The sequence below is a fragment of the Sinocyclocheilus rhinocerous genome, unplaced genomic scaffold (assembly GCF_001515625.1).
Source record: "Sinocyclocheilus rhinocerous isolate Xijiao unplaced genomic scaffold, SAMN03320098_v1.1 scaffold487, whole genome shotgun sequence".
Lineage (NCBI taxonomy): Eukaryota > Metazoa > Chordata > Actinopteri > Cypriniformes > Cyprinidae > Sinocyclocheilus > Sinocyclocheilus rhinocerous.
The window spans coordinates 436,540-462,175 of NW_015662061.1; the positions used below are offsets into that span (position 1 = coordinate 436,540).

The 25,636-nt window shown below is 39.0% G+C and overlaps 1 protein-coding gene across 4 annotated transcripts in view; it reads left to right on the plus strand.

The window, feature by feature from the left end:
* The window catches only part of LOC107727414 (host cell factor 1-like), a 44,279-nt gene that overhangs the window by 9,477 nt on the left and 9,166 nt on the right, over positions 1-25,636 (plus strand). For 2 of the 4 annotated variants that reach the window (XM_016537277.1, XM_016537278.1), the window contains 19 exons: positions 785-933; positions 2,962-3,122; positions 3,208-3,416; positions 3,510-3,594; positions 4,682-4,788; positions 4,932-5,111; positions 7,011-7,334; positions 7,442-7,593; positions 8,382-8,570; positions 9,612-9,836; positions 10,146-10,247; positions 10,806-10,856; positions 11,317-11,530; positions 11,716-11,858; positions 11,975-12,113; positions 12,223-12,419; positions 13,072-14,428; positions 20,615-20,757; positions 21,075-21,326. In XM_016537277.1, coding sequence (XP_016392763.1) covers positions 785-933; positions 2,962-3,122; positions 3,208-3,416; positions 3,510-3,594; positions 4,682-4,788; positions 4,932-5,111; positions 7,011-7,334; positions 7,442-7,593; positions 8,382-8,570; positions 9,612-9,836; positions 10,146-10,247; positions 10,806-10,856; positions 11,317-11,530; positions 11,716-11,858; positions 11,975-12,113; positions 12,223-12,419; positions 13,072-14,428; positions 20,615-20,757; positions 21,075-21,326 — 4,379 coding nt within the window. The remainder of the gene's footprint in view (positions 1-784; positions 934-2,961; positions 3,123-3,207; positions 3,417-3,509; positions 3,595-4,681; positions 4,789-4,931; positions 5,112-7,010; positions 7,335-7,441; positions 7,594-8,381; positions 8,571-9,611; positions 9,837-10,145; positions 10,248-10,805; positions 10,857-11,316; positions 11,531-11,715; positions 11,859-11,974; positions 12,114-12,222; positions 12,420-13,071; positions 14,429-20,614; positions 20,758-21,074; positions 21,327-25,636) is intronic. The other 2 variants (XM_016537280.1, XM_016537279.1) reach the window with 2 other exon arrangements.

The following is a 25,636-nucleotide window of genomic DNA, read 5'->3' on the forward strand; positions in this document are numbered from 1 at the left end:
CAAGCACTATTTAACCGGAGCGAATGAGACGTGTGTGAGAGAGAAGGGGTCGTCGGAGAGAAGAATGCGCGGCTGACGTTATTGCCTGTGCCGCTGGTAACAAATCGGCTCGGAATCGGAGAAGTGAGACTGACCGGCCGGTCAACGATCCGGGCCGATCATGAGGAAAATCGTCCAATTCCGATCCCTGGCCGATCGATCGGTGCATCTCTAGTTACAGACTCAAGAAGTTGCTATCAAAAGTACAAATGTTTATCTAAAAGTTTTTTTTTTTTTTTTTTAATGAGAGAAGAATGCGCGGCTGACGTTATTGCCTGTGCCGCTGGTAACAAATCGGCTCGGAATCGGAGAAGTGAGACTGACCGGCCGGTCAACGATCCGGGCCGATCATGAGGAAAATCGTCCAATTCCGATCCCTGGCCGATCGATCGGTGCATCTCTAGTTACAGACTCAAGAAGTTGCTATCAATTAATTAGTAAATATGTAAAAAAATAGAACTAGTTTATTTTATATATTTATATTTCACTTAGTACATCAAGTTAAACTAAATGAAAACAAGAAATGTTGCCTTGGCAAATACCTGAATTAAAATAAGTTTTAAGTGTTTTTTAAAGTCTTATTCTATATTTTAGTAATTTCAAGCAACATCATATTTTTATGCTTCTAGTTAACTATAACAACCTTGTTCTGCACAGAATAAAAGAACATGGTGCATTGCAACACAGCACAGAAAGAGCTTTATTCATCAAAACCACAATGACACAACTATATGTTTCTCAACAGCCACCAATCAGTGGTTTATTCCTGCTGTCCGGGGTGACATTCCTCCCGGCTGTGCCGCATATGGATTTGTGTGCGATGGCACCAGACTCCTTGTGTTCGGGGGCATGGTTGAGTATGGAAAGTACAGCAATGATCTTTATGAACTACAGGTAAGTCTGTCAGCATTATCTTTAAAGTGCCCCTATTATGCCATTATTGCCTTTCATGCAGTGTGTAATGTAGCTGTATGTGAATTGGGGCTGGACAATAATTCAATATCAATATGTATCGCGATATAATTTTTTTCAATAAAGGTGATATGATTTTTAAACACATTTCCGATATTTCGATATACATTACCAGTGTTTCCCATGCATTAATTTATTTGTGGCGTTTGACTCCTGCTGGCAGACAATCAGATTGCATTTTCAATAAGCCGCCTCCAGCAGCATGTTTTTGTTGCTATTTTTTTTTTTCTGCAGCAACTCACAGCACTTTTCATACTCTTTATACTGGCTGAAGCACATTTGTTTCAATCTATAAGAATAATCAGCCTACACTACCAGTCAAAAGTTTTTGAACAGTAAGATTTTTATTTTTTTTATTTTTTTTAAGAATTCTCTTCTGCTCACCAAGGCTGCATTTATTTGATCCAAAGTACAGCAAAAACAGTAACATTTTGAAATATTTTTACTATTTAAAATAACTACTTTCTATTTGAATATATTTAAAAATGTAATTTATTCCTGTGATCAAAGCTGAATTTTCAGCATCATTACTCCAGTCTTCAGTGTCACATGATCCAGAAATCATTCTAATATGCTGTTTTGCTGATTATCAATATTTAAAACAGTTGAGTACTTTTTTTTTTCAGGATTCTTTGAGGAATGGAAAGATACAAAGATCAGCATTTATAAAATATGAATATAAAAATGCTGAAATAAAAAGCTTTTGTAACATTATACACTATTCCATTCAAAAGCTTGGAGTCAGTATGATTTCTTTTTTTGACACTTCTTTAAAAACATTAAAAATCTTACTGTTCAAAAACTTTTGACTGGTAGTGTATGTTAGCCTAGTTTGAAGTTAAAGATATTAATATTAATTAAGTGAGTCTGAGACGATTATTTGACAGTGATTTCACATTTCTTGTTTGTATGAAGGCTAAATACAAATAAAAGGTGAATATTAATTTATTTGTGCTGTTTTTTTATACATATATAATTTAAATATTATATGGTTTTATATGAGGTGTCATAGGCAAATAAATTTTTCATAAGTTTGTATGCACAGACATCTGTTGTGGGCGTTCTTGGCCGTTTTTACAAGGCTTTTTTTAGTAGTGTTCATATATCGATATCGGAATTATATCGTATCGACTGAAATTAAGAAATATATCGTGTTATAAATTTTGGCCATATCGTCCAGCCCTAATGTGAATGTAAACGAACTGCAAAGTTATAAAGCTGAAAGTCCACGATAAATAAAGTTATCGTCTCCCAAAATTAAGAGTTGACTCTGTATAGCCTAAACGAGTCGTTAGTAATTCAAATCCTACTTCCGTGATGGCTACACATCACGGGGTAACACATTTGCATAATGCTCTACGTTGGCCGGCCGTGAAAACTTGACCCCGCCCACAAACAGGTCATTGTACTGACGACTGCTTCTCTAATCTCGGGGAGTTCAACGCGGGATTCACAAAACGCTTGCTCTTGAAAGATGGTTTATTTGGACCAGCTGGCTCCACTGAATCACAACCTGTAATTTTGATAAATAATAGATGTTTATTTTCTATCGAGCGTTCAAAATATGGAACTATGGCAATGGGCGTATTGTTTCAGACACTGGCTGTACGCAGTAGACCAATCACAACCGACTGGGCCATCTGACCAATCAGAGCAGAGTAGGCTCACAGAAAGGAGGGGTTTAGAGAGACTGCATCTTAGAACTGCTTCGAACGAATCGTTTGAGAATCACTGGAAAATGAGGTGATATTAAATGCATATTTTGAGAGAAAAAAAGTGTTGTTTGACCTTGCATGCATGTAATTCTATTGTAGGAGACTCCCAAAACAATATTAGGAACCTTAAAAAGGGCATAATAGGGGCACTTTAAGGTTGACTGTTTTTTTTTTTTATAGTATCAGCCCTAACGTATGTAATAATTCATTAATTTCTGTCAAATACTTTAAACAGGCCAGTAGATGGGAGTGGAAACGTTTGAAGCCCAAAGCCCCCAAGAATGGCCCACCGCCATGTCCTCGCCTGGGCCACAGCTTTTCCCTGGTTGGAAACAAATGCTATTTGTTTGGTGGATTGGCAAATGACAGTGAGGATCCCAAAAACAATATTCCCAGGTAAAAGCCTGTTTATGCTCAAACTAATTCTTAAATGTTTGAGCAGCCGATCCGCAATTAAATTGTTTCTCCATTTGTACCTCAGATACCTGAATGACCTCTACACCCTCGAGCTTCGCCCGGGGTCTAACGTAGCAGGCTGGGACATCCCCATTACATACGGTGTGCTTCCCCCTCCTCGTGAGAGCCACACTGCTGTTGTCTACACAGAGAAAACATCCAAAAAGTCTCGTCTCATCATCTATGGCGGCATGAGTGGCTGCCGTCTTGGAGACCTCTGGACTTTAGACATAGGTGAGAGAAAGTATTGGCTTAAAATATTTGTTCAAGAAATGTCCATGCTATAACATTGAATAACATGCGTTAACCGTGTGCTTTGTTTTGTAGATACATTAACCTGGAACAAACCTGCCATAAGTGGTGCGGCACCTTTGCCCCGCAGTCTCCACTCTGCCACCACTATAACCAACAAGTAAGTTATAACTTTCTCAAGCTTGTTTAAACATACAGTGTTTATTTAAACATTGACTGTCTTCAAGATTGGAAATTGATGAGAAACCAGCACTGCCTTATTTTGTGAAGATTTAGTTGGCATGACTTTCAGAGTTTCAGAGTTACTTCAGCATGCATTCCTAGTCTTGTTGTCCATGTTATTCCACAGAAACAAATTAGTAGTTGACCTTTACGATATTTGGCATTTGAATTTTTCCTGTTTGGCTGATGAGTGTCAGAAGCTGGACTTTTATTTTGACTGTGCTGAAACTGCACCTGATCTCAGATGCAAAGGAGCTCCCATTCTCAGTCTTCAATAGTTTACTGCCTTTGCTTATGAGTCTATTAAATGATTAAATTAAAGCAAACTGTGTATGGAAAAAGTATTATAATGTTTACCTTTTTGTTATTAGTAATGTATAATAATGTTACTAATTAATATTAGTAAAGCTAGTGGTGTAATACTTTCAAATATAGTGTCAGCATTTAGCAAATGCACATTTAAAGCATTTAAACAAGTCTTTGAATATCCAGTAAATATTTAATTCCACAAACCTTGCAAACTTTAGCGAATCCAGCTGTTGTGAGCTATGAAGTTGTTTCCTGCATAAAAATGTGTTTTTAACAATTACTTTATTTGTAAATTCATTATTTTTAATTTCATAAATATTATGGAAAATAAACATTTAATTGCAGCATATTATTTATTATCTTTAAATAAATAGCACAATTAGCTAAATGCTAACTACATAGTGTACCTAAATGTAGCTAAAAAGCGTGTTATATCTATTATCGGGTTTATATTGAATATCGGTGTCTGCGTCAGCCATCAAAAAAAAATCTGTATTGGTTTACCACTAAAACAAATCTTTGTCTTGATCTTTTATCAAATGTAAAGCTTGCACATCTCTGAAACAGGTTTCCTTTTTGGAAGTGGATAAAATTAAAGACAGCCCCACAGTTTTTAATTTTATAGTAATCACAAAAATAAAATGTTGAACCATGTTGACCTAATTAGTTGTCTAGTTAGTTTGGATTTGACTAACTTTGGTCTCATATTTTCCTAGGATGTTTGTGTTTGGTGGCTGGGTTCCTCTGGTCATGGATGATGTCAAAGTTGCGACACACGAGAAGGAATGGAAGTGCACTAACACACTGGCCTGCTTAAATCTAGGTAGGTTAAACAAAGAAGCCAATGGTCTTTAAAAGAGAACAGCCTCTTATCCCTTAAAATGCTGCCTCCATTCATAGCTCATTAGGTTTCAGAACAGAGCTTATATGTTTAACACTGCTGATCTTAACCTTTATTTCCTTCAGACTCAATGTCTTGGGAGACCATCTTGATGGACACGCTCGAGGATAATATCCCAAGGGCCAGAGCTGGACACTGCACTGTGGCTATAAACAATAGGCTGTACGTCTGGAGTGGAAGAGACGGCTACCGCAAAGCCTGGAACAACCAAGTTTGCTGCAAAGATCTGTGGTATTTGGAAACAGGTGAGTTGAACTGATACCTCAGTGTAAAAGAAGCTTTAAAGGGGTCATAGGATGCTACATGCACTTTTACAAGTTGTTTGAACTGAAATGTGTGTTGGCAGTATGTGTACACAACCACCCTATAATGATAAAAATCCACCCAGTGTTTTTTTTTTTTTAATCTGGTTAAATGTTTTCCCCTTTCTCAAATCGAGCCGATCTCCGATGCCTGTCTGTGTGACGTCACACAGACAGGCCACTCCCACGATAGTTTGATTGACAGTAGGCCTGTCACAATAAGCAATATATCGACTTATCGCGCAATATATGTACATGACCTCAATCATTTTTGGTGACTCAATATATCGCCCATTATATTTACTTAAAAATTAATGTCACCATGTTTTGTACATTCCACTTGCGCTTGTGTCTTTTGCAGCTTCTCGTACATAACGTGGTGTAGTCATGAGGTGCTCGTTCAAATTTAAAAAATACTTCTACAAAAAAGTTTCATCTGCAGATATGGTCTTGTTTAGGGATCTGTGCCTCTGTGCGTACGGACATCTGACTGCTCAGTAGTGATTGTGTTTTTCAGCAATAGTGTGCACCCTTAATTTACTTTGCACTTTTCGTTAGAAAATGTTTATTTACTATTTATTCAAGTTTTTTAAGGTATCTAATATTTTGATATTTATTTCCATGATCTAATTATTCTTAAAAATGAAATGTTTGTTGTCATTTGGAAGTGTAGGCCTTCTTGCATTATGCTGTTACATTATGATTATATATTCAGTGGCATAAAATGGTCTTTAAAATGAAATATCGCTTATCGCAATTATTTGTGGGGCAATATATCGCACAGCAAAAGGTTGTTATCGTGACAGGCCTAATTGACAGTAGCGTTTCAGCACAGACTGGACTGGTGTCTTACCTTAGACCCGCCCTGAGTGAGCTGTCATCAGTCCGCCATTGTTTCACCGCCGGCGCAGATGTAGACAAAAATAACTCCTAAGTAGCGTTTCAGCACAGACTGGACTGGCGTCTTACCTTAGCTCCGCCCTGAGTGAGCTGTCATCAGTCCGCCATTGTTTCACCGCCGGAGCAGATGTAGACAAAAATGACTCCTAACAAGCGATTGAGGTGTTCTGTTGTTGGATGTAATAATGAGCATAGCAGTCGTCATTTACTTCCGACATCTGAGCCGCTGAACTCGCAGTGGATTACGTTTGTTTCAGAAGGGAATGCGCCCCCGATCTACATAAAATGCGTCTATGTTCGCACGAATCATTCATGATCCAGCCTCATCTACAGAAGAAGTGAGTATAATGTTTTGTAATGAATCTTTGCAAATCGCCTTTCCTAATAATGTGCTAATTAGCAAGTTTCACGATGAATGCAGCTAAAGTAAACAGTCTCTCTGAGAGCGGCTCGGAAGAGAGGGGCGGGGTCAGCAGAGCTCATTAACATCTAAACGAAAATGCTACAAAAATGGCTTGATCCGAAAAGAGCTGTTTTTGACAGGGTAAAAAAAGGTGTTTTTACACTACCATTGAGAAATTTTAACCAAACTATGTTACAGACTTTTCATGAAGACCCTAAAGAATCATATCAACTTGTGGAAAATGGGCATACTATGACCCCTTTAATACACTTAACCCATTACAAATACTTACATCCTCAGAAAATGACAAGCCCAATCTGCGTTTTTTGAAAAACGCTGGAACTATAGTATCTACACCGCAAGTTTTGTTGTTTATATAAAGTTTAGAATATTTACCTTTTCTATTTTTCACTAGTTTTCCAGCATGAATATGGCTGTAGTACCTGGCATGGTGCTAAATTATCAACAAACAAATTATTACACTTAATCATAATACTATTATTTCAGACAGTGTTTAAAATCTCGCCTTTCACTAACAGATCGTCCTCAGCCTCCATCACGTGTGCAGCTGGTCCGTGCCAACACCAACTCTCTGGAGGTGAGCTGGGGGGCAGTGCCTACTGCTGACACTTACCTGCTGCAGCTGCAGAAATACGACATCCCTGCTGCAACAGCTGCCACATCACCAACGGTCAACCCCACCCTGTCTGTACCCGTCAACTCGCCTAAGAGTCCGGTACTCGCTGCTGCCGCTCCTGCAGCTCAGAGCTTGCCCCTGTCTGGGGTCACAATGGTGCCACGAGTTCCTTCCCCCACCATCGCCATGCCAAGCAGCCCGCTTGCAGCCTCACACCGTGGACCAGGTACAAATGACTTTGTGGTTTTTGCAATCGGCAGACTGCAGTTTCTGTAAAGAATAATATTAATAATTGTGACGTTACCTAACCCAACTTATTCTTTTCATTCCCAGCTATTCTTAAAGTGGCAGTGCCTCATTCTTCCCCTGGGACGTCAGTCGTTACCTTGCGTCAGGCCACTCCAGGAGGAAAATCCCCAGTCACAGTTACATCACTTCCTGCAGGTGTCCGCATGGTTGTCCCTGCACAGAGTACCCAGGGGACGGTATGTAGATAATCAATATCAGTGTAAATCTTAAATTAGGGCTGGACAATTACTTTAAATAAAAGTGAAAATGCGATTTGACTTATTGTGATAATCAAACAAGACTGCGATTTTTTTTATTAATTTATTTTTTTTTATTAAATGAGTATATGCACTGCTGGTTTTAGAGTGAAGTGCAGCAATGTTCTTTTACACACATGCAATCTCATGATCCAGTGTGAAAATGAGGATATTAATTGTTAATTTTGTAATTTTACAGTAAAATATTACAATAGTAATATTCAATATTTAATTTTTTGTAATAAAAACATTATTTTTAGTAGTTTATTACATTTTATGTAAATAATTAATAATCGTTTTTTATAAACAAAATTTAATAAATAATGAAATTATTATATTAATTTTATTGTTGTTAGTAGTAGTAATAATAATAATAATAGCATTTTATTATATATTAAATGCATTTTTAATGTATTAATTTGAATATTTATTACATTTTATTATTTACAAATAATTTATTAATAAACAACAACTATTATTATTATTATTGTTGTTGTGGTTGTTGTTGTATTGATATAAAGCCACAATATCTTTGGCCAAATTGTGCAGGCCTACAAACAAACACGGCAAACCTGGAGTTTAAAAATCAAAATCAAAATTTTTATCATATACTGTATAAAATATAAATTCAATTTTTTTTACCCCCAATCGTTCAGCCCTGTCTCAAATGTTAGTTTCCCATGTTGAATTTGCATTTAAACCCTTTGGAACACTGTTTTGGTCTCTAGCCAATTGGCAGCAGCCCTCAGATGAGTGGCATGGCTGCTTTGGCTGCAGCTGCAGCTGCCACACAGAAGATCCCACCCTCTTCCACTGTGCTAAATGTTCCAGCCGGGGCTACCATCGTGAAAACCGTCGCTGTGACTCCTGGATCCACAACTCTGCCAGCTACTGTCAAAGTAGCTTCACCCATAATGGTAAGTGTCGTCTTGCATAACAAGACCTTTGACTAAACAATGTAAGATCTCCAGCTTATTCTGTCCGAGAACCATTCAGGCATTAGGCATCTTGGTAACACTTTACAATAAGGTTCATTAATTAACATTAGTTAACTACTTCAGTGAACATGAACTAAGCATGAAAAATACTTCTACAGCGTTTATTAACCTTAGTTAATTTCAACATTTACTTATGCATTATTAAAATCAAAAGTTGTGCTGTGAATTAACATGAACTAACAATGAATGACTGTATTTTCATTAAAGTCCCCCTGTGGTCAAATTTTGTATCCCTTAAAACTTATCTTTGATCATCAAAATGACAATGTTTTTTCTTGTGAAAATAATTTTCTCATGCCTTAAAATAGCTTGAATGTAACTCTACACCCTTGCCTCATTTACTATACGCAGATCTATGAATATGCAAATTAGCCCCGCCTCCACTCAGTCACACCAGCCAGCGCCTCCTGATCCACTGAACTGTAGTAAACGCAAAACAATGGCATACACGGATAATGACTGATAAAACTGTTTTTACTAGCGGACAACTACAGTGAATACTGTAACATTCGTTAAAGTTACTTACGTGACGATGTTGTGTCCTAAAATGCCTTGAATACTCGAATGCAGCCGTTTGGGATTCTTAATTCGCGCCCGCGAGCATACATACGCGTGTGAAGTGCTAAATACTGTAATAAATGTATTGTTCATTGTTTGCTCATATTAATTAATACATTAACATTAACTAATGGAACCTTATTGTAAAGTGTTACCGGCATCTTTTTCATAATAATTATTATTATTAAATTGAGATTGAGACAATTGTTGTACTATAGGTAAGCAAAAAGTATTTTGGATAAAATGTCTGTCTAATGTGTTCTAAAATAATAAAACAGAAAAACAGAATGTCTCGGCAACTTCCCTTTCTCACATCCTTCCGGACTTAAATTAACCAGATTATCCACTTCCTGTCCTGTAGCTGTTTGTGATTTAATGTCTTTGTTCCTACTTCCATTCCAGGTTACTAATCCTGCGACCCGAATGCTGAAAACAGCTGCTGCTCAGGTCGGCACTTCCACCATCTCTTCTCCTAACACTCCGACTCGGCCGATCATCACTGTGCACAAATCAGGCACAGTAACCGTAGCCCAGCAGGCTCAGGTCGTCACCACCATGGTCGGAGGAGTCACCAAAACTATAACCCTTGTTAAGAGCCCCATTACAATGGGTGGCAGCGGTTCTCTGGTAAGGGAAAAAAAAACAATAACAGATTGTCTGGACTTAAAATGAGTTAATAGTGACATAAATTCAAAGAAGTTTGTAATAATGGGCAATCCCAAGCACGAAGAGACTTTAAAATTGTTCTCTTTTTTGTTCTACTGTGACCTATATTAAGTGCACCAATGAGATAATCTTTCCATAAGGAATACAATTAATGATTCATTATATGACTTCTCTCATGAATTGCCCTCATGTTGGTTTGCAATTTTTTTTTTTTTTTTTTAAGCATTTGACTTTGGTTATCCTTAAGTAATAAACCTTAACTGTTCTCAGATCTCCAGCCTTGGGAAGGTGATGTCTGTTGTCCAGACCAAACCAATACAAACCTCTGCAGTCACGGGGCAGGCTGGAAGCAGTCCTGTCACTCTTATACAAGTCAGTGTTGCTGCTCATTTTAAGCATGTACATTTCTTACCTAATCTTATGTATTCTTAACCTGTTAGTGTTCCTCTGTAACGTCCGCGGTACACTGCATGTTTTTGAGGGTTAACTTCATCACACAGTCAAGTCAAGTCACCTTTATTTATATAGCGCTTTATACAATACAGATTGTGTCACAGCAGCTTTACAGTATTAAACAGGACAATAGTGTGTCGATAATGCAAGAGGATGATAGAAAACACTAAATTTTCCAGTTAAAGTCAGTTCATCATTGATTCAGTGATGTCATCATCCAGCTCAGCTTAGTTCAGTTCAATCAAGTCGGAAATTAGGTGTCCCCAACTAAGCAAGCCAAAGTCGACAGTGGCAAGGAACCAATACAACAACTCGAAAAAAGAAAAAAAAACATGTCACATATCTTTGGACAGCTGACATTCTTGTGATTCGAATGATGCATACCATTTTAAGATACAATCAACACAGCAGGTACAATCAGTGTCTTTGTCAGACCACCAACAAGGCTTCATGCTGTGATCCCATTGTGTTTTCCAGCTAATAGCTCCCAGCTATAATCATCTGCTGGCATCTGCTTACAAAAAAAAAGTAGGCGGAATGTTTCCTTCCTTTTTCAGTGTGTTCAAAGTTCTATTACTCAATACCAGTAAGACTTACAGTGATTCTGAGGTTTGTTCTGTTCAGGAACAAATGTCAGAGGGTCACCTTTCAAAAGAGACCAAAAAAATCATGCATATACTCCAAATGGTTCAAGAACAGCAGGCTATTTACTTTGGGTATGCCTTTTTAGGCAAATTTTACAGGACTGCTAAGGGGTTAATATAAATTATATTGTGTATTACCTAGAATAAGTAGCTTATTGTCATTTGCACTTGTACTTGTTGTAATTTATTTCTGTAATGGCAAAGCTGAATTTTCAGCAGCCATTATTCCACTCTTCAGTGTCACATGATTCTTTAGAAATCGTTCTGATTTGCTGTTCAGAAACATTTATTGTGAATTTCCCAGTATAAGTAGCGTATGTTGATTTTGTTCTTGTTTTTCTTAGACAAAGACTCCTCTGCCTGCTGGTACCATCCTGAAACTGGTTACATCTGCTGATGGCAAGCCTACCACAATCATTACAACTACACAGGCAGGAGGGACTGGCACCAAACCCACTATCCTGGGAATCAGCACAGTCTCTCCAACTACCACCAACAAACCAGGAACCACCATTATTAAAACCATTCCCATGTCTGCTATCCAACAAGGAGCAACAGGTCCATCTCACAATTGACTGTTCATCTCATTTGTAATATCAATTTTAGTTCAATTGTATCTCACTTTTGCACTCAAGAGTGAAACCGCACAACCTCGTGTTTATATCTAACTAACAGATCAGTTTTTTTATGCATCGTTGCAAGCTTACATGATTTCCTGATGTTATTTCCGGTCTCATTACTAGGTCTGACTAGCAGTCCTGGCGTCAAGTCCCCCATCACAATTATCACCACTAAGGTTGTTACTCCTGGCACAGGTGCTCCGGGGAAATTCATAACAGCTGTGCCAAAGCTGACAGCAGGTGCAGGACAACAGGGGGTCACACAGGTGAGGCCCAGTTGAATTCTGAAACCACAGTCACGGCATAAGCATGCATCGTTTTAAGCTCATCTAGTTTTGATTGAGTGTTTTAAGTGGTTCATGAATATTTTATTTGCTCTCAGGTGGTCCTGAAGGGGGCGCCCGGACAGCCAGGCACTATCCTGCGCACTGTGCCTATGAGTGGAGTGCGTCTGGTTTCACCAGGCACTGTCTCTGCTGGAAAACCAACTGTTACCACACTGGTTGTCAAGGGCACCACGGGTTTGAATATTCAGATTGTAAACTCTGTAGTGTAGTTTTATGCAAATTACAGAGAAGTATTTTTTCTTGATATCATTACCTCATTAATAATGCCCTCTCTGTATTTTAGGAGTCACAACTCTGGGTACAGTAACTGGTACTGTATCGAGTAGCGTGGCAGGGGCCAATGTGGCAAGTGCTAATGCCAGCCTGGTGACTCCAGTCACCACACTTGCTTCCATTGCCACATTGTCCAGCCAGGTGATCAATCCCACAGCTATCACTGTATCTGCTGCCCAGACCAACCTCGCCACCGCTACAATACAAGTGAGTCACTTAAAAAAAAAGAAGAAGAAATTAATACTATTATTCAGCCATTTATAATGTTGCAGAAGATTTCTATTTTAAATGTTCTTTTAAACTTTCTATTCATCAAAGAATTGTGAGAAAAAAAGTCACAATTTTCACAAAAATATTAAGCAGCACAACTATTTTCAACATTGATAATAATATGAAATGTTTCTTGAGCAGCAAATCAGTATATTAGAATGATTTTTAAAGAATCGTGTCACTGAAGGCTGGAGTAATGATGCTGAAAATTCAGCTTTGCATCACAGGAATAAATTACATTTTAAAATATATTCAAATAGAAAATAAATATTTTAAATTAAGTAATTGTAATAATATTTTTTATTAAATTGTAATAGAATTTCACTACATGTCACTTTTAGCTGCATTTCTGATCCAGTAATGATGAACATTCAAAGACATTTAATTAAAAAATAAGCATCTACTGAAGTAATTATAATTTATTATCTAATTTTATAGTTTGTATATATTTTTAATTTGTATAAATGAACATAAGTAATAATAATATTTTTATATTGTTTCATATAAATCATTGTTATTTACAATTATTTATTCATTCCTTTCGGTACGCACAATTAAAATACTTCCTAATGTTTTTTTTCCCTCTTAGTCGGCAGCCCAACCTACTCAAGTAACCCTGATCACGACTCCAAGTGGTGCTGAGGCTCAGCCTGCACAGGATCTTCCTGTCTCCATCATGGCCTCTCCCACCTCAGAGCAGCCCTCCACCACTGGTGCTGATGCTGGTGACGGTGCTGGCGAAGGTGCTACCACCGTGACGCTGGTCTGTTCCAACCCTCCATGTGAGACCCATGAGACTGGAACGACCAACACGGCTACAACGGCTTCCGCCAAAATGGGCACCGAAAAGATTTGTTCCAACCCTCCCTGTGAGACCCATGAGACTGGAACGACCAATACGGCTACAACGGCTTCTGCCAAAATTGGCACCAAACAGATTTGTTCCAACCCTCCCTGTGAGATGCACGTGACGGGCACCACCAACACTGCAACCACCGCCTCTGTGAACATGGGCAGGTCACAGCAGGTCTGCACCAACCCACCCTCAGAGACCCATGATACGGGCACCACCAACACAGCCACCACTGCCAGCTGCAACATGGGATCTAAAGAGATGGAAACCGTGAACAGCAAGACAACATCTTCGGCAGCTACATCTTCAGCTTCTGGTTCAGAACCAGCAACACCCGTCTCAGAGAGCAGTGCTGGACCAGGCACCATGCGGCCGAAGAATCTCCGCACAGGTACCACCAACACCTCCACTACTGCCCGCTCCAACATGGGCTCCGACCTTACGGGAACAGTGCAGAGCTCCAACAAAAGCCAAGCCGCCATCTCCTCTACGCTGATGCCTCTTTGCTCCAGCCCTCTCAGTGAAACGAGCGAGACGAGCACCACAAACACTTCAACTGTGTCCAGTGGCGTCCAGCAGGTCTGCTCAAATTCTCCCTGTGAAACACACGAGACAGGCACGACCAATACGGCTACGCAGTTAAGCTCCAGTATGGACAGTGGGCAAACCAACATTGTGCAGAGGGTGTGTTCCAATCCGCCCTGTGAAACTCATGAAACGGGCACAACAAACACGCCGACCCAGGCCTCGTCTTCTATTGGTGCTGGACAGAACGGCACAGTTCAGAGGGTGTGTTCCAATCCGCCCTGTGAAACTCATGAAACAGGCACCACAAACACGCCGACCCAGGCCTCGTCTTCTATTGGTGCTGGACAGAACGGCACAGTTCAGAGGGTATGTTCCAATCCACCCTGTGAAACTCATGAGACCGGCACCACCAACACGCCGACCCAGGCCTCGTCTTCTATTGGTGCTGGACAGAACGGCACAGTTCAGAGGGTGTGTTCCAATCCACCCTGTGAAACTCATGAGACCGGCACAACCAACACAGCCACCACAGCTACAAGCAGCTTAGAAACTGGAGAAGGAACAGGTATTTATCTCCACAACACCTGAACATTATTTGTGTGTAAATATTAGGGGTGGGAATCGCAGGGTACCATACGATACGAATCACGATACATGGCTCACGATATGATAATATCATGATACATAGATTCTGCGATAATCAATATATTGCTAGACAATCCTATAACGATACATCACGATATCTGTAACTATGAAAACAAAATGCCTGTGAAAAGGTTACGTGCAAGCTTTCTCTCTTTATACAAGACCAAACTGTTAGAAAACAGCACAAAAGTTCTGTAAATCAAATTTAACATGCTAAGTAAATTAATCATTTTATTCTTGGACTTATTAAAAGCTTACACTTTTCTTTGTGTGTAAACCAACACATTTAACTGCTTATCAACTTTATATATAGCCTATATATATAAACCTGGTACATTTCAAAATTTACCTGGAGTGTTTTCTCAACCTTTCCTCTCATCATAAAAACGGAGCCCCACACACATGACATGCAGGGAAAAAATAGCCATTCACATCGCCTCTTCTGCGCGCTCAGGTTCGTTATTTCAAATGTAGACGCGCGGCAAGCACACACACTGCACACTTCTGCGCCGCATTACGGCTCTGACGAGGTTTTGTTTCGTCGCCCATGCCATAGGTGCAGATTTATGCTTCTTCCAGTCGGTGCCCACTGCATAACGCGCACTTGCAATATCTGAGAGAGAGGGAGAGCATCCAGTTTTGTTGACATAAAACTGGACGCGCCGGTGGCACTCTCTCACTTAAGGTTAGTGAGGAAAATCCACCTGCGATCCGAGCGGATTGGTTAGGTTACTCATGGACTGATTATGCGCTCTGCAGTAACGTGATCGGTGCCTATGGTCCACGCTGATAGCTGTTCCGTGGCAGTTTTTTAGTTTTCATTTCCATAAACATACAGTATCTCACAGAAGTGAGTACACCCATCACATTTTTGTAAATATTTTATTATATCTTTTCATGTGACAACACTGAAGAAATGACACTTTGCTACAATGTAAAGTAGTGAGTGTACAGCTTGTATAACAGTGTAAATTTGCTGTCCCCTCAAAATAACTCAACACACAGCCATTAATGTCTAAACCGCTGGCCAAAAAAGTGAGTACACCCCTAAGTGAAAACGTCCATTGCATTCCCTCGCAAAACTTTTGCGTTCTCTTACAAAGATATTTGCGTTCCCTCGCAAAACCAGTTGAGTTCGGACAAACACTGTTTACTTTACAGCTTATAAGTTAGTGGTTCATACAGCTCGTACGTTAATAATGGAGCAGTTCATAGAGTTTTATTTTAAATTTGGACCCAAGTTCAAATACAGTCATCTTTGCTTATAGTTTAAGGCACGGTTTTGGGACATTCTAAAACGCTTAATGTAGGCTACTATAACAGTGACACTGGAGGCCCAATTCGGTATTAGGCCTAATAAATACTATTAATACTAATAACAATTGTAATATTAATGACCTTATTAATAGCATTACTATCAGTAAAGCCGATAGCCATAATGCCATGTTTCTCCCCCATTTAAAACCGCTAGGCTATAGAAAACGCTTAAGGGAGGCTAATGGACGAAGACGGTATAGGCTAAAACCAAAATATGGTACACAGTTTATTAATAAAATATAGCCTATTATGCACAGGACAGCAGACAAGCTCAGAATAGCTATAAACGAGCCAAACCCTAATTTAAAGTGAAACTGAAAGTATGGGCTCACGTACCGCTCTCATTCAGCACAAATCCAAATGTTTCCATATTCGCAATGTATTTAGAAGCTTAACTATTATTTATTAAATTAACTGGGCTTTGTACGTTCCAATATCGAAGGGAAAAAAAATCATAATGAACAAATTTGCCACACTTGAGTGGACTGGGGCTCACGCTGTACGGCACAGACTATAATACAGATTATTTAAATTGACTGTAACATTTTGTCTGTATTGGTGATTCTATGTTTTATTTTAATAATGAACAGGCCGTTTGCAATGAATATGTGCACATGAGGCGCCGGTGCGATCAAATCGCTGAAACATAAAATACTCCGTCACTTACCGTAGGGCATAATTCAAATATAAAATTATAGATAAGATTCAATCATATAAAAGATTATTAGAAATTTTATAAAGCGAGCACTGTTACGTTCTTATTTCACTCTGAAACCTACGAGAATGCAATTTTCTCTGAATATCCAAAAGACTGCAAATGTGACATTGATTTTATATAACAGTTCAACAAAAAAGGCAATATTAAGTGTACATTTTACATTTTAAATGTAGCCTACATTTTAAACACAATATTGTTTGTCATATTTTACAAGGAAATAATAGTTCCAACGAAATCCGCAACATAACTGGTGTGCGTCTCCAAGCAACAGCAGTGTTTTGTTAGTGAATGTATCTGCAGCTTTGAGTGATTCGGAGAGTACTGATAATCGGAACTGATTAATAACCCTTTCATAACTACAACCATTGCATGACATACAATTAATAAGGCTTGAAAAACTTTGCCTCTATAACAGTAAAAATGCACATGTAAATCAATTTAAGGGGGCAAATATTGTTCAACAAAAAAGGCAATATTAAGTGTACATTTTACATTTTAAATGTAGCCTACATTTTAAACACAATATTGTCAATATTGTTTGTTATATTTTACAAGGAAATAATAGTTCCAACCAAATCGTTGGTGAATGAATCTGCAGCTTTGAATGATTCGGAGAGTACTGATAATCGGAACTGATTAATAACCCTTTCATAACTACAACCATTTGCTTCGTTACTGAATGAATGAATGCTTCGCCTTGCTCATTAGACAGTGACTTGCTGCCACCTACAGGCGATTTTAGTTTTGAATCCACAAGTATAACTACGTTTTGCCATCATTTATTACTTTATTTATTATATTAATAATACACTTAATGAAATGTGAAGAATATGACATAAAACATGACATACAATTAATAAGGCTAGAAAAACTTTGCCTCTATAACAGTAAAAATGCACATGTAAATCAATTTAAGGGGGCAAATATTGTCCCTTAATGGAAAAGGTGTGTCTGTGGTCTAAGTAGGGGTTTTGTATAAAAATAGAGACTATTCCTTTAAAACGCACTCAGAAGAATGTTAGGCTAAATGCCCTAGGGGGTACGCCATTGTAAACGGTTTGAGAACCACTGGCTTAATGGATTACTGTGTTGATTGCCTGTAGTATATTTCTAATAAAATATAAAATTTGGGCTTTTTATATCACTGTCGTCTTATATTAAGCCACGTTAAGCGTGGTTTTCTATGGGGAAGAAAACGCTTATCATGCAATTCAGCTCATATGGGCTCATCTGCTTGCATGTACACAGAATATATTTTTAATAAGTTCTATAGCATATTTGGTCTTTTTTTTTATCACCTCAACTGGTTTTGCGAGAGAACGCAAAAGTTTTGCGAGAACCCAAATGTTTTGCGAGGGAACGCAAATATTTTTGCGAGAGAATGCAAAAGTTTCTCGAGGGAACGCAAAGTTAATCGAGGGAACGCAAAAGTTTTGTGAGAACGCAAATGTTTTGCGAAGGAACGCAAATATCTAATCAAGGGAACGCAAAAGTTTTGCGAAGGAACGCAAATATCTTTGCGAGAGAACGCAAAAGTTTTGCGAGAACCCAAATGTTTTGTGAGGGAACTGAAAAGTTTTGCGAGGGAACTGAAAAGTTTTGCGAGGGAACGCAAAAGTTTTGTGAGAGAACGCAAATGTTTTGCGAGGGAACGCAAATATCTTTGCGAGAGAACGCAAAAGTTTCTCGAGGGAACGCAAACGTTTTGTGAGAGAACGCAAAAGTTTTGCGAAGGAACGCAAATATCTTTGCGAGAGAACGCAAACGTTTCTCGAGGGAACGCAAAGTTAATCAAGGGAACGCAAAAGTTTTGCGAAGGAACGCAAATATCTTTGCGAGGGAACGCAAACGTTTCTCGAGGGAACGCAAACGTTTCTCGAGGGAACGCAAAAGTTTCGCGAGAGAACGCAAATGTTTCGCGAGGGAATGCAAAAGTTTTGCGAGAGAACGCAAAAGTTTCTCGAGGGAACGCAAAAGTTTTGCGAGAGAATGCAAAAAATCTGAGAAATATATTTTTTCCTCCCACCCCAAACTTTTTCACTCAATCTGATTTTTTCCCACCACCATGTCCCTTTAGGGGCTCCGCAGTAGAGCTAATACAGTGGCTGGAAATCAGTTTATCCTTCGGTTCCTCGTGCTTCCCCATCTTCATAGAGAACGCGGTTCATGGTTGGTCAGAGCGGTTTGGAAAGAAGGTGGAAATGGCGCGACCGCGATTTCCACGCATTTTTAGACGCTGGGAGCAGGGAAATCTATATAGAGCGCCTTATTGTAATAATTAAAATATCGATATTTGGCGCCAGATATCGATTCTCGTATCGCATGGAGAAGGACAACGATAAATCGCCATATCGATATATTGTCCCACCCCTAGTCAGGTGCATCTCAATAAATTAGAATGTCGTGGAAAAGTTCATTTATTTCAGTAATTCAACTCAAATTGTGAAACTCGTGTATTAAATAAATTCAATGCACACAGACTGAAGTAGTTTAAGTCTTTGGTTCTTTTAATTGTGATGATTTTGGCTCACATTTAACAAAAACCCACCAACTCACTATCTCAACAAATTAGAATACTCCATAAGACCAATAAAAAAAAACATTTTTAATGAATTGTAATTTATTTAATACACGAATTTCACAATTTGAGTTGAATTACTGAAATGAACTTTTCCATGACATTCTAATTTATTGGGATGCACCTGTAAATATGCACATTATAATAATATATTAAATAGATATTAAAATATAAATGTATTATCAATTTAAAGGGATGCATAATTGTTTTTTGTTTCAATTAGCAAAGGTTTTTAATCCACTCGTTTTCATCTGTTATATATTCTGTATATATAGTATTTTTATTATTAAATAATAGTAATAATTGTATTTTTTTTTTTTTGCTTGTAAAAGAGAAGTCTTTGTTTATTATTATTAAATATTAAATTATTATTGTATTAGTATTAATAATAATGATGATAGTAATAATAAATATATTATTTTCTTTTTATTTGCCTTTAAAAGGGAAGGCGTCTTATTTTTAGCTCCATGGGCATATTTTTTTTTATCTTTAAAATGTTAATGTTTTATACTATGAAGTAGTGGTCTACACGGAGGACCCGGGACCCGACTCGGGATCCGTACGGGTTCGGGGCTATATTTTAAATGGTCAGCCAGGTCCGGGTCAGGTCCCAATCTATTACTTCGGGTCCCGGGTCTGTTTAACATTGTGTGTAATACCCGAGTCGATCGGACTCGGAGAACACCCGGCCGTTATCAGAGTGAGTCAGCGCTGTGCGTGTGCTGTTTTGTAATTTTCAACTTGTAAAATTAGGATGAGAAAAGTGTGAGTCGGTAATTTGAAATAAGGTGGAATAGCAATTTGCTGTGGAATATGTGCCGGTCGGGTCTGTGTCTTCCTGGCCGGGTTCGGGTCCATCTTTCAAATAACTGACGGTCCGCGTCGGTTCCGGGTAGTACATTTTTGACATTTCTCGGTTCTGCACGGGCCCGGGTCCAACTTTCAAAATAATAGACTGGTCCGGGTCGGTTCAGTGTAGCACATTTACGGGACTCTTCGGGTTCGGGTATTTTTGAATTTTTGGACGAATTTTTGGACCCGTGTAGACCTTTACTATGAAGTCACTCATCTGTGTATAAAGTATATGTAACCAAAGGTGTATTATTTTGTGTGCATTTCTTTTTTTTTAATGTATTTTTGTTTGTTTGTCCTCCCCAACTTAATTAACAGGTTTGATCTGATTAGCCAGACATTTCAAGCTGTTAATACCAGGGCTAAATTACTCCCCCTATTTGCACCCTCTCAGAAGAACTAAATAGATTATCCATCTTTTCTACTGTACATTAAAATGTCTTAATGCCTATTTTACTTAGATTAACACTCCAGTGTGAACATTTTATAAAAAGAAAATGTGCTAAACTGTACAGATTTGTAATGTTGGTCATCATGTCAACTGCTTAACAATAATTATTGGCTGTCAGTTACCAATGTCATTTTTCTGTCAGTGTCAGTGCATCCCTAGTAATTAAACTCATCTGTGTTTGTCCTTTTAGCCCAGCAGGCCGGTGATGGGCAGAGTGACAGTGGCACCAGCTCAGAACCCACATCATCTACAGAACCAGCCAATCCCACAACACAAAGCAGAGCCATCACCACAGTAACACAGGCCACGCCCACTCCAGGACCATCAGTACCGGTACAAACACACCTCTAAACTGATCGGCTGGATTTATGCAATTTCCTGTGGACAACATACCTGTTACCAGGAATACCATATTCTACTTTGCTCGCAAAGTTACTAGTAAAGTCGTTTTACATGTATACACAGTCCTTTCCTGTCTAATTGGGTACATCTAAACCAGAATAAGCTGTAGTGCAAGCCACTTTTTGCTTCTAGTCTTGCAATTTTTTACAAATGCCTGAATTCTGTTCTTAGACGTGCAAATAAATGCTCTAGATTAAGATGTTTTGTCATCCTCCTCACGTTCTGTTTGTGTTTTTTCCACAATGTAGGAGATTTCGTCCATGGCTGGATCTGTGGTAGTGGCTGAGGTCCCGGGAGAGGCGGAGGCCATGGAGCAGACCAGCACTGAGGCCGGAGCAGCGGGAGAAGAGCCCATGCAGACTGAGTGTCAGGGAGAGCTGGGTGAAGAGGGAGCTGTCAGGGTCGTTGCCATAGATGAAAGTGCAGGGGGAGAGGAGGGCACCATGCTACAGGTTCATTTCGCCATGGAAGCACAGCCAGGTCAAAGGGATCAGGCTGAGGTAAGGAAGAAACTTTATGAAGTCAACTTTATTTAGTGCAGTGTAAAGGACAGATGGTTTCAAAGCTGCTTCACAGTAATAAACGGGTAAATAACAGAATCAACGATGCAAACTTCAAATGAGACAAATTCTACAGAAGATAATAATGTCATCATTAAACTCAAGTCACTTCAGTGTTGATTCAGTTCAATGAAGTTCATCTATTATGAAAAGAGTTCACCTCAGCTATAAGTAGCTCTACAAAGGGTGAGTGTTAGGGCTGTCACGATAACCGCAATATTGTAATATCGTGATACTGACAAGCCAACCGCAGAGTATGACAAGCAGCCTTTAATTAATATTATTAATGTTAATGCATATTAGGTGGCTTTCACACTGGGCTCGTTTGCTGTGGTTCGAACCCGAGTGCGGTTGTTCCTGGCACCCCCCGCAGCGTTGGTCTGGTTTCACGCTCTCTTGATTCTGTTGAACCCCGGTGTGTTTGCAGTCATCTTACACAGTGGTGTAATGTAACGAAGTAATAATACTTCGTTACAGTTAGTGTTGCTTTCGTCAACGAAAATTATGACTAAATATCGTCGTCAACGAACCTTTATCACGTGACGAAAACGAGACGATGTGTGTGCTCTACTCAGTCGCTCACAGCCCATGTGAGTGCTCCACTCGTATACCGTTCATGCTCATCGAAACAGCAAAGTCCACTCAGAAATCAAGCTGAGTCTGGCGTTTGGAAGTTAGACTCCTTAAAACTCCTTTGCTCATGTGCGAACACAAGCGCGGATGATTCATTTTCCACTCAAGTCGAGTCTGGGGTGTGCGATATACAGTATATCTTCTGCGATGATATGTTAAGTGTTGTTGTAATGATGTGCGATCTGACATTATCAACTAGGCCAGTGGTTCTCAAACTTTTTACAGTGGCGTACCCCCTGGGGCATTTCTGTCTTAATGAGCCAGGTGTCGCGTCATTCATTCAGTAACATAGCAAAATGCTGTAGTAATGAATGGGTTATTAATCACTGACTCTCCAAATCGTTCAAAGCCGCAGATTCATTCACTAATGAAACACCGTTGTATGTTGCTTGGAGACGCACACCATATGATACGGATTTTGTTGGAACTATTATTTCATTGCAAAATATAACAAACATGACAATATTCTGTTTAAAATGTAGGCTACATTTAAAATGTAAAATGTTCACTTAATATTACCTTTTTTGATGAACTGTTGTAAAAAATTAAAGGCACATTTGCTATCGTTTGGATATTCAGGGAAATTTTCATTCTTGCTCCTATCTTAAACATGAAAACAATAACACGCACGGAGTGTGTCTGTATCGAAGACAGTTTAAATCTATCTCAGTCCATGTCAATATTTGCTCTTCATGCTATTAAAGGGGTCATATGATGCTGCTAAAAAGAACATTATTTTGTATATTTGGTGTAATGAAATGTGTTTATGCTGTTTAAAGTTCAAAAAACACATTATTTTCCACATACTGTACATTATTGTTTCTCCTCTATGCCCCGCCTTTTTGAAACGCGTCGATTTTTACAAAACTAATCGGTCTGAAAAGCGAGGTGTGCTCTGATTGGCCAGCTATCCAATGCGTTGTGATTGGCCGAATACCTCAAGCGTGAGACGGAAATGTTAAGCCCCTCACATACTGTTGATGCCGTGTCAGGCCGGAGCGACGAGAATATCACATACTTTAAGACTTTTACTCAAGTAATATCCTAAACGGTGACTTTCAACTTCTACCAAAGTAATTTTCTGGTAAGATATCTGTACTTTTACTTGAGTATGGCTTTCAGGTACTTTATACACCACTGATCTTACGTCATCACAAACGTGCACAACGTATGATAGAAAACGGAACGTGGGTCAATATATTGTGGTTTTTAATTAATTTGGAGCTATTTTTGGAGCGGGATTTTTGATTGATTGTGAGGTAAACAAGGTTTCATTTTTGTTTGAATTCCTGATGTCTCACGATACGTTTGAATAAGACTTTGCTGCACGCCTGAGTGTTATTGTATGTAACACAACATAGCGTTTAATTAATTTGGAGCTATTATGCACAGCAGAGTAAACAACATATGGGTTTTACTGTATGTGCGGCGCATGTAGATGGCTATTTTGAGGAGACAGCGGATTACCATTCATTTGCCGCTCTGATTGCAGTTGCTACACGCGAATATACTGCAGGCTCACTCTCACTCGAATCCAAGGTAAATCAGCAACACTATCATCACTTATGTGTTTTATTGAAGAAAATATATTGTAATCGGGTAAAACGCATGTGCAGGTACTTCCTGAACAAGTGCGCACCCGAGTCTGTGTTGCTTTCATATTCATGCGAACTGTGCCACAGTTCGAGTGCAATCGAACTCAGACCACCTCCTTCAGGACAGGTAGTCTCTGGTTCGGTACCCCGGTGTGCACCCGTGTTCGCATGACAGCTTTCACACTAGCCAAACGTACCGAACTCTGACGTCAATCGAAACCGGGTGCACACCAAACATGCTAGTGTGAAAGTGCCCTTAGTGTTGTTAATGCAGTTGTGCTGCATAATATTTTTGTGGAACCGGTGATGCATTATCCTTCATGATTCTTTGATAAATAGAAAGTTCAAAAGAACAGCATTTATTTGAAATAGAAATTTACTTTACTGTAAAGGAATTCAAATGTATTATTATTACTTAACATAGTAATAATGTTACTATGTACTAATAAGAAAGCTTGTGTTGACCCAGCTTTCATTCTGGAGTGCGCCGGCTTTTGAGTCCACCGGAAAAGCGTCTTGTTTAGATGTACCCGAGAACAACGCACATATCTGAGGAAGAGTCAGTCGCGGGATTTTTGATTGATTGTGAGGTAAACAAGGTTTCATTTTTGTTTGAATTCCTGATGTCTCACGATACGTTTGAATAAGACTTTGCTGCACGCCTGAGTGTTATTGTATGTAACACAACATAGCGTCACGTTAGAAAGTAAATGGCGATTGGTAATTTTACTGTCTGTCAGGTGCTGGCTTCAGCTGACAAGCTGAGTGGCTCATCTTAAAGAGGAAGCATAAATGCACTATATGGTGTCATAATCCATTTGGAAAAACATTGGCCACACGGAAAGACTTATCGGCCGATGCCGATATTTAAAAAAAAATCCAAATATCGGCCGAGGCGATATATCGGTCGACCACTAAACTTGTGGTTTTTAATTAATTTGGAGCTATTTTTGGAGCGGGATTTTTGATTGATTGTGAGGTAAACAAGGTTTCATTTTTGTTTGAATTCCTGATGTCTCACGATACGTTTGAATAAGACTTTGCTGCACGCCTGAGTGTTATTGTATGTAACACAACATAGCGTCACGTTAGAAAGTAAATGGCGATTGGTAATTTTACTGTCTGTCAGGTGCTGGCTTCAGCTGACAAGCTGAGTGGCTCATCTTAAAGAGGAAGCATAAATGCACTATATGGTGTCATAATCCATTTGGAAAAACATTGGCCACACGGAAAGACTTATCGGCCGATGCCGATATTTAAAAAAAAATCCAAATATCGGCCGAGGCGATATATCGGTCGACCACTAAACAAAATAAATATCTTAATAGAAAAATGTATTTCTTAGTTTCTGCATGTTCTAATGAGTGATATTGTTTCAAATCATGAAACAGATGTGTTGCCTGACTTTGACAAGTATCTTCAGCACAGCTTGCAGTTTGCAGCATACCATGGTAAAAATTTAACTGTATGGTATATAGCAGTGGCGAGCGGTGATACCCGTTTTTTTTAACCGGGTATGCTGAGTGATAACCCCCCATCGGCTTTTAGGACACTCAAAAGGGATCACAGATGACAAATAAGAAACACCGTGGCAGGGGTCGATTTAAAGGTATGCACATTTCCTACCTTATTTGTAAATGAAATTCATCTCCAATCCTTCTATCGTTTCAGGTTTATCCATTGTTATTTGAATGCAAGAAAAATATAGCTGGTTTTCCAAGTAAAAACCGCCAAATAATGTTTACACATAGTTACGTTATGATACATAATCAGAGGGTGGGGAGATGCGGGGGGTTCCCCCGGTCTATATGTCTCTCTGCATCAGCTATATGATTTTTTTTTTATTCCCAGTGAATAGGAGTTAAAACTCCCACCCGGGTGACACTACTCCAATAACGGACCATGCAGAATACCCCAAAAATATTTAAAATATTGCAAACTAACATTGCAACCTTGCAAACAATAATAAAATCAGAGAAGGACTTCAACTGTAAGCGACACGAGCATACGCAAAACAATATG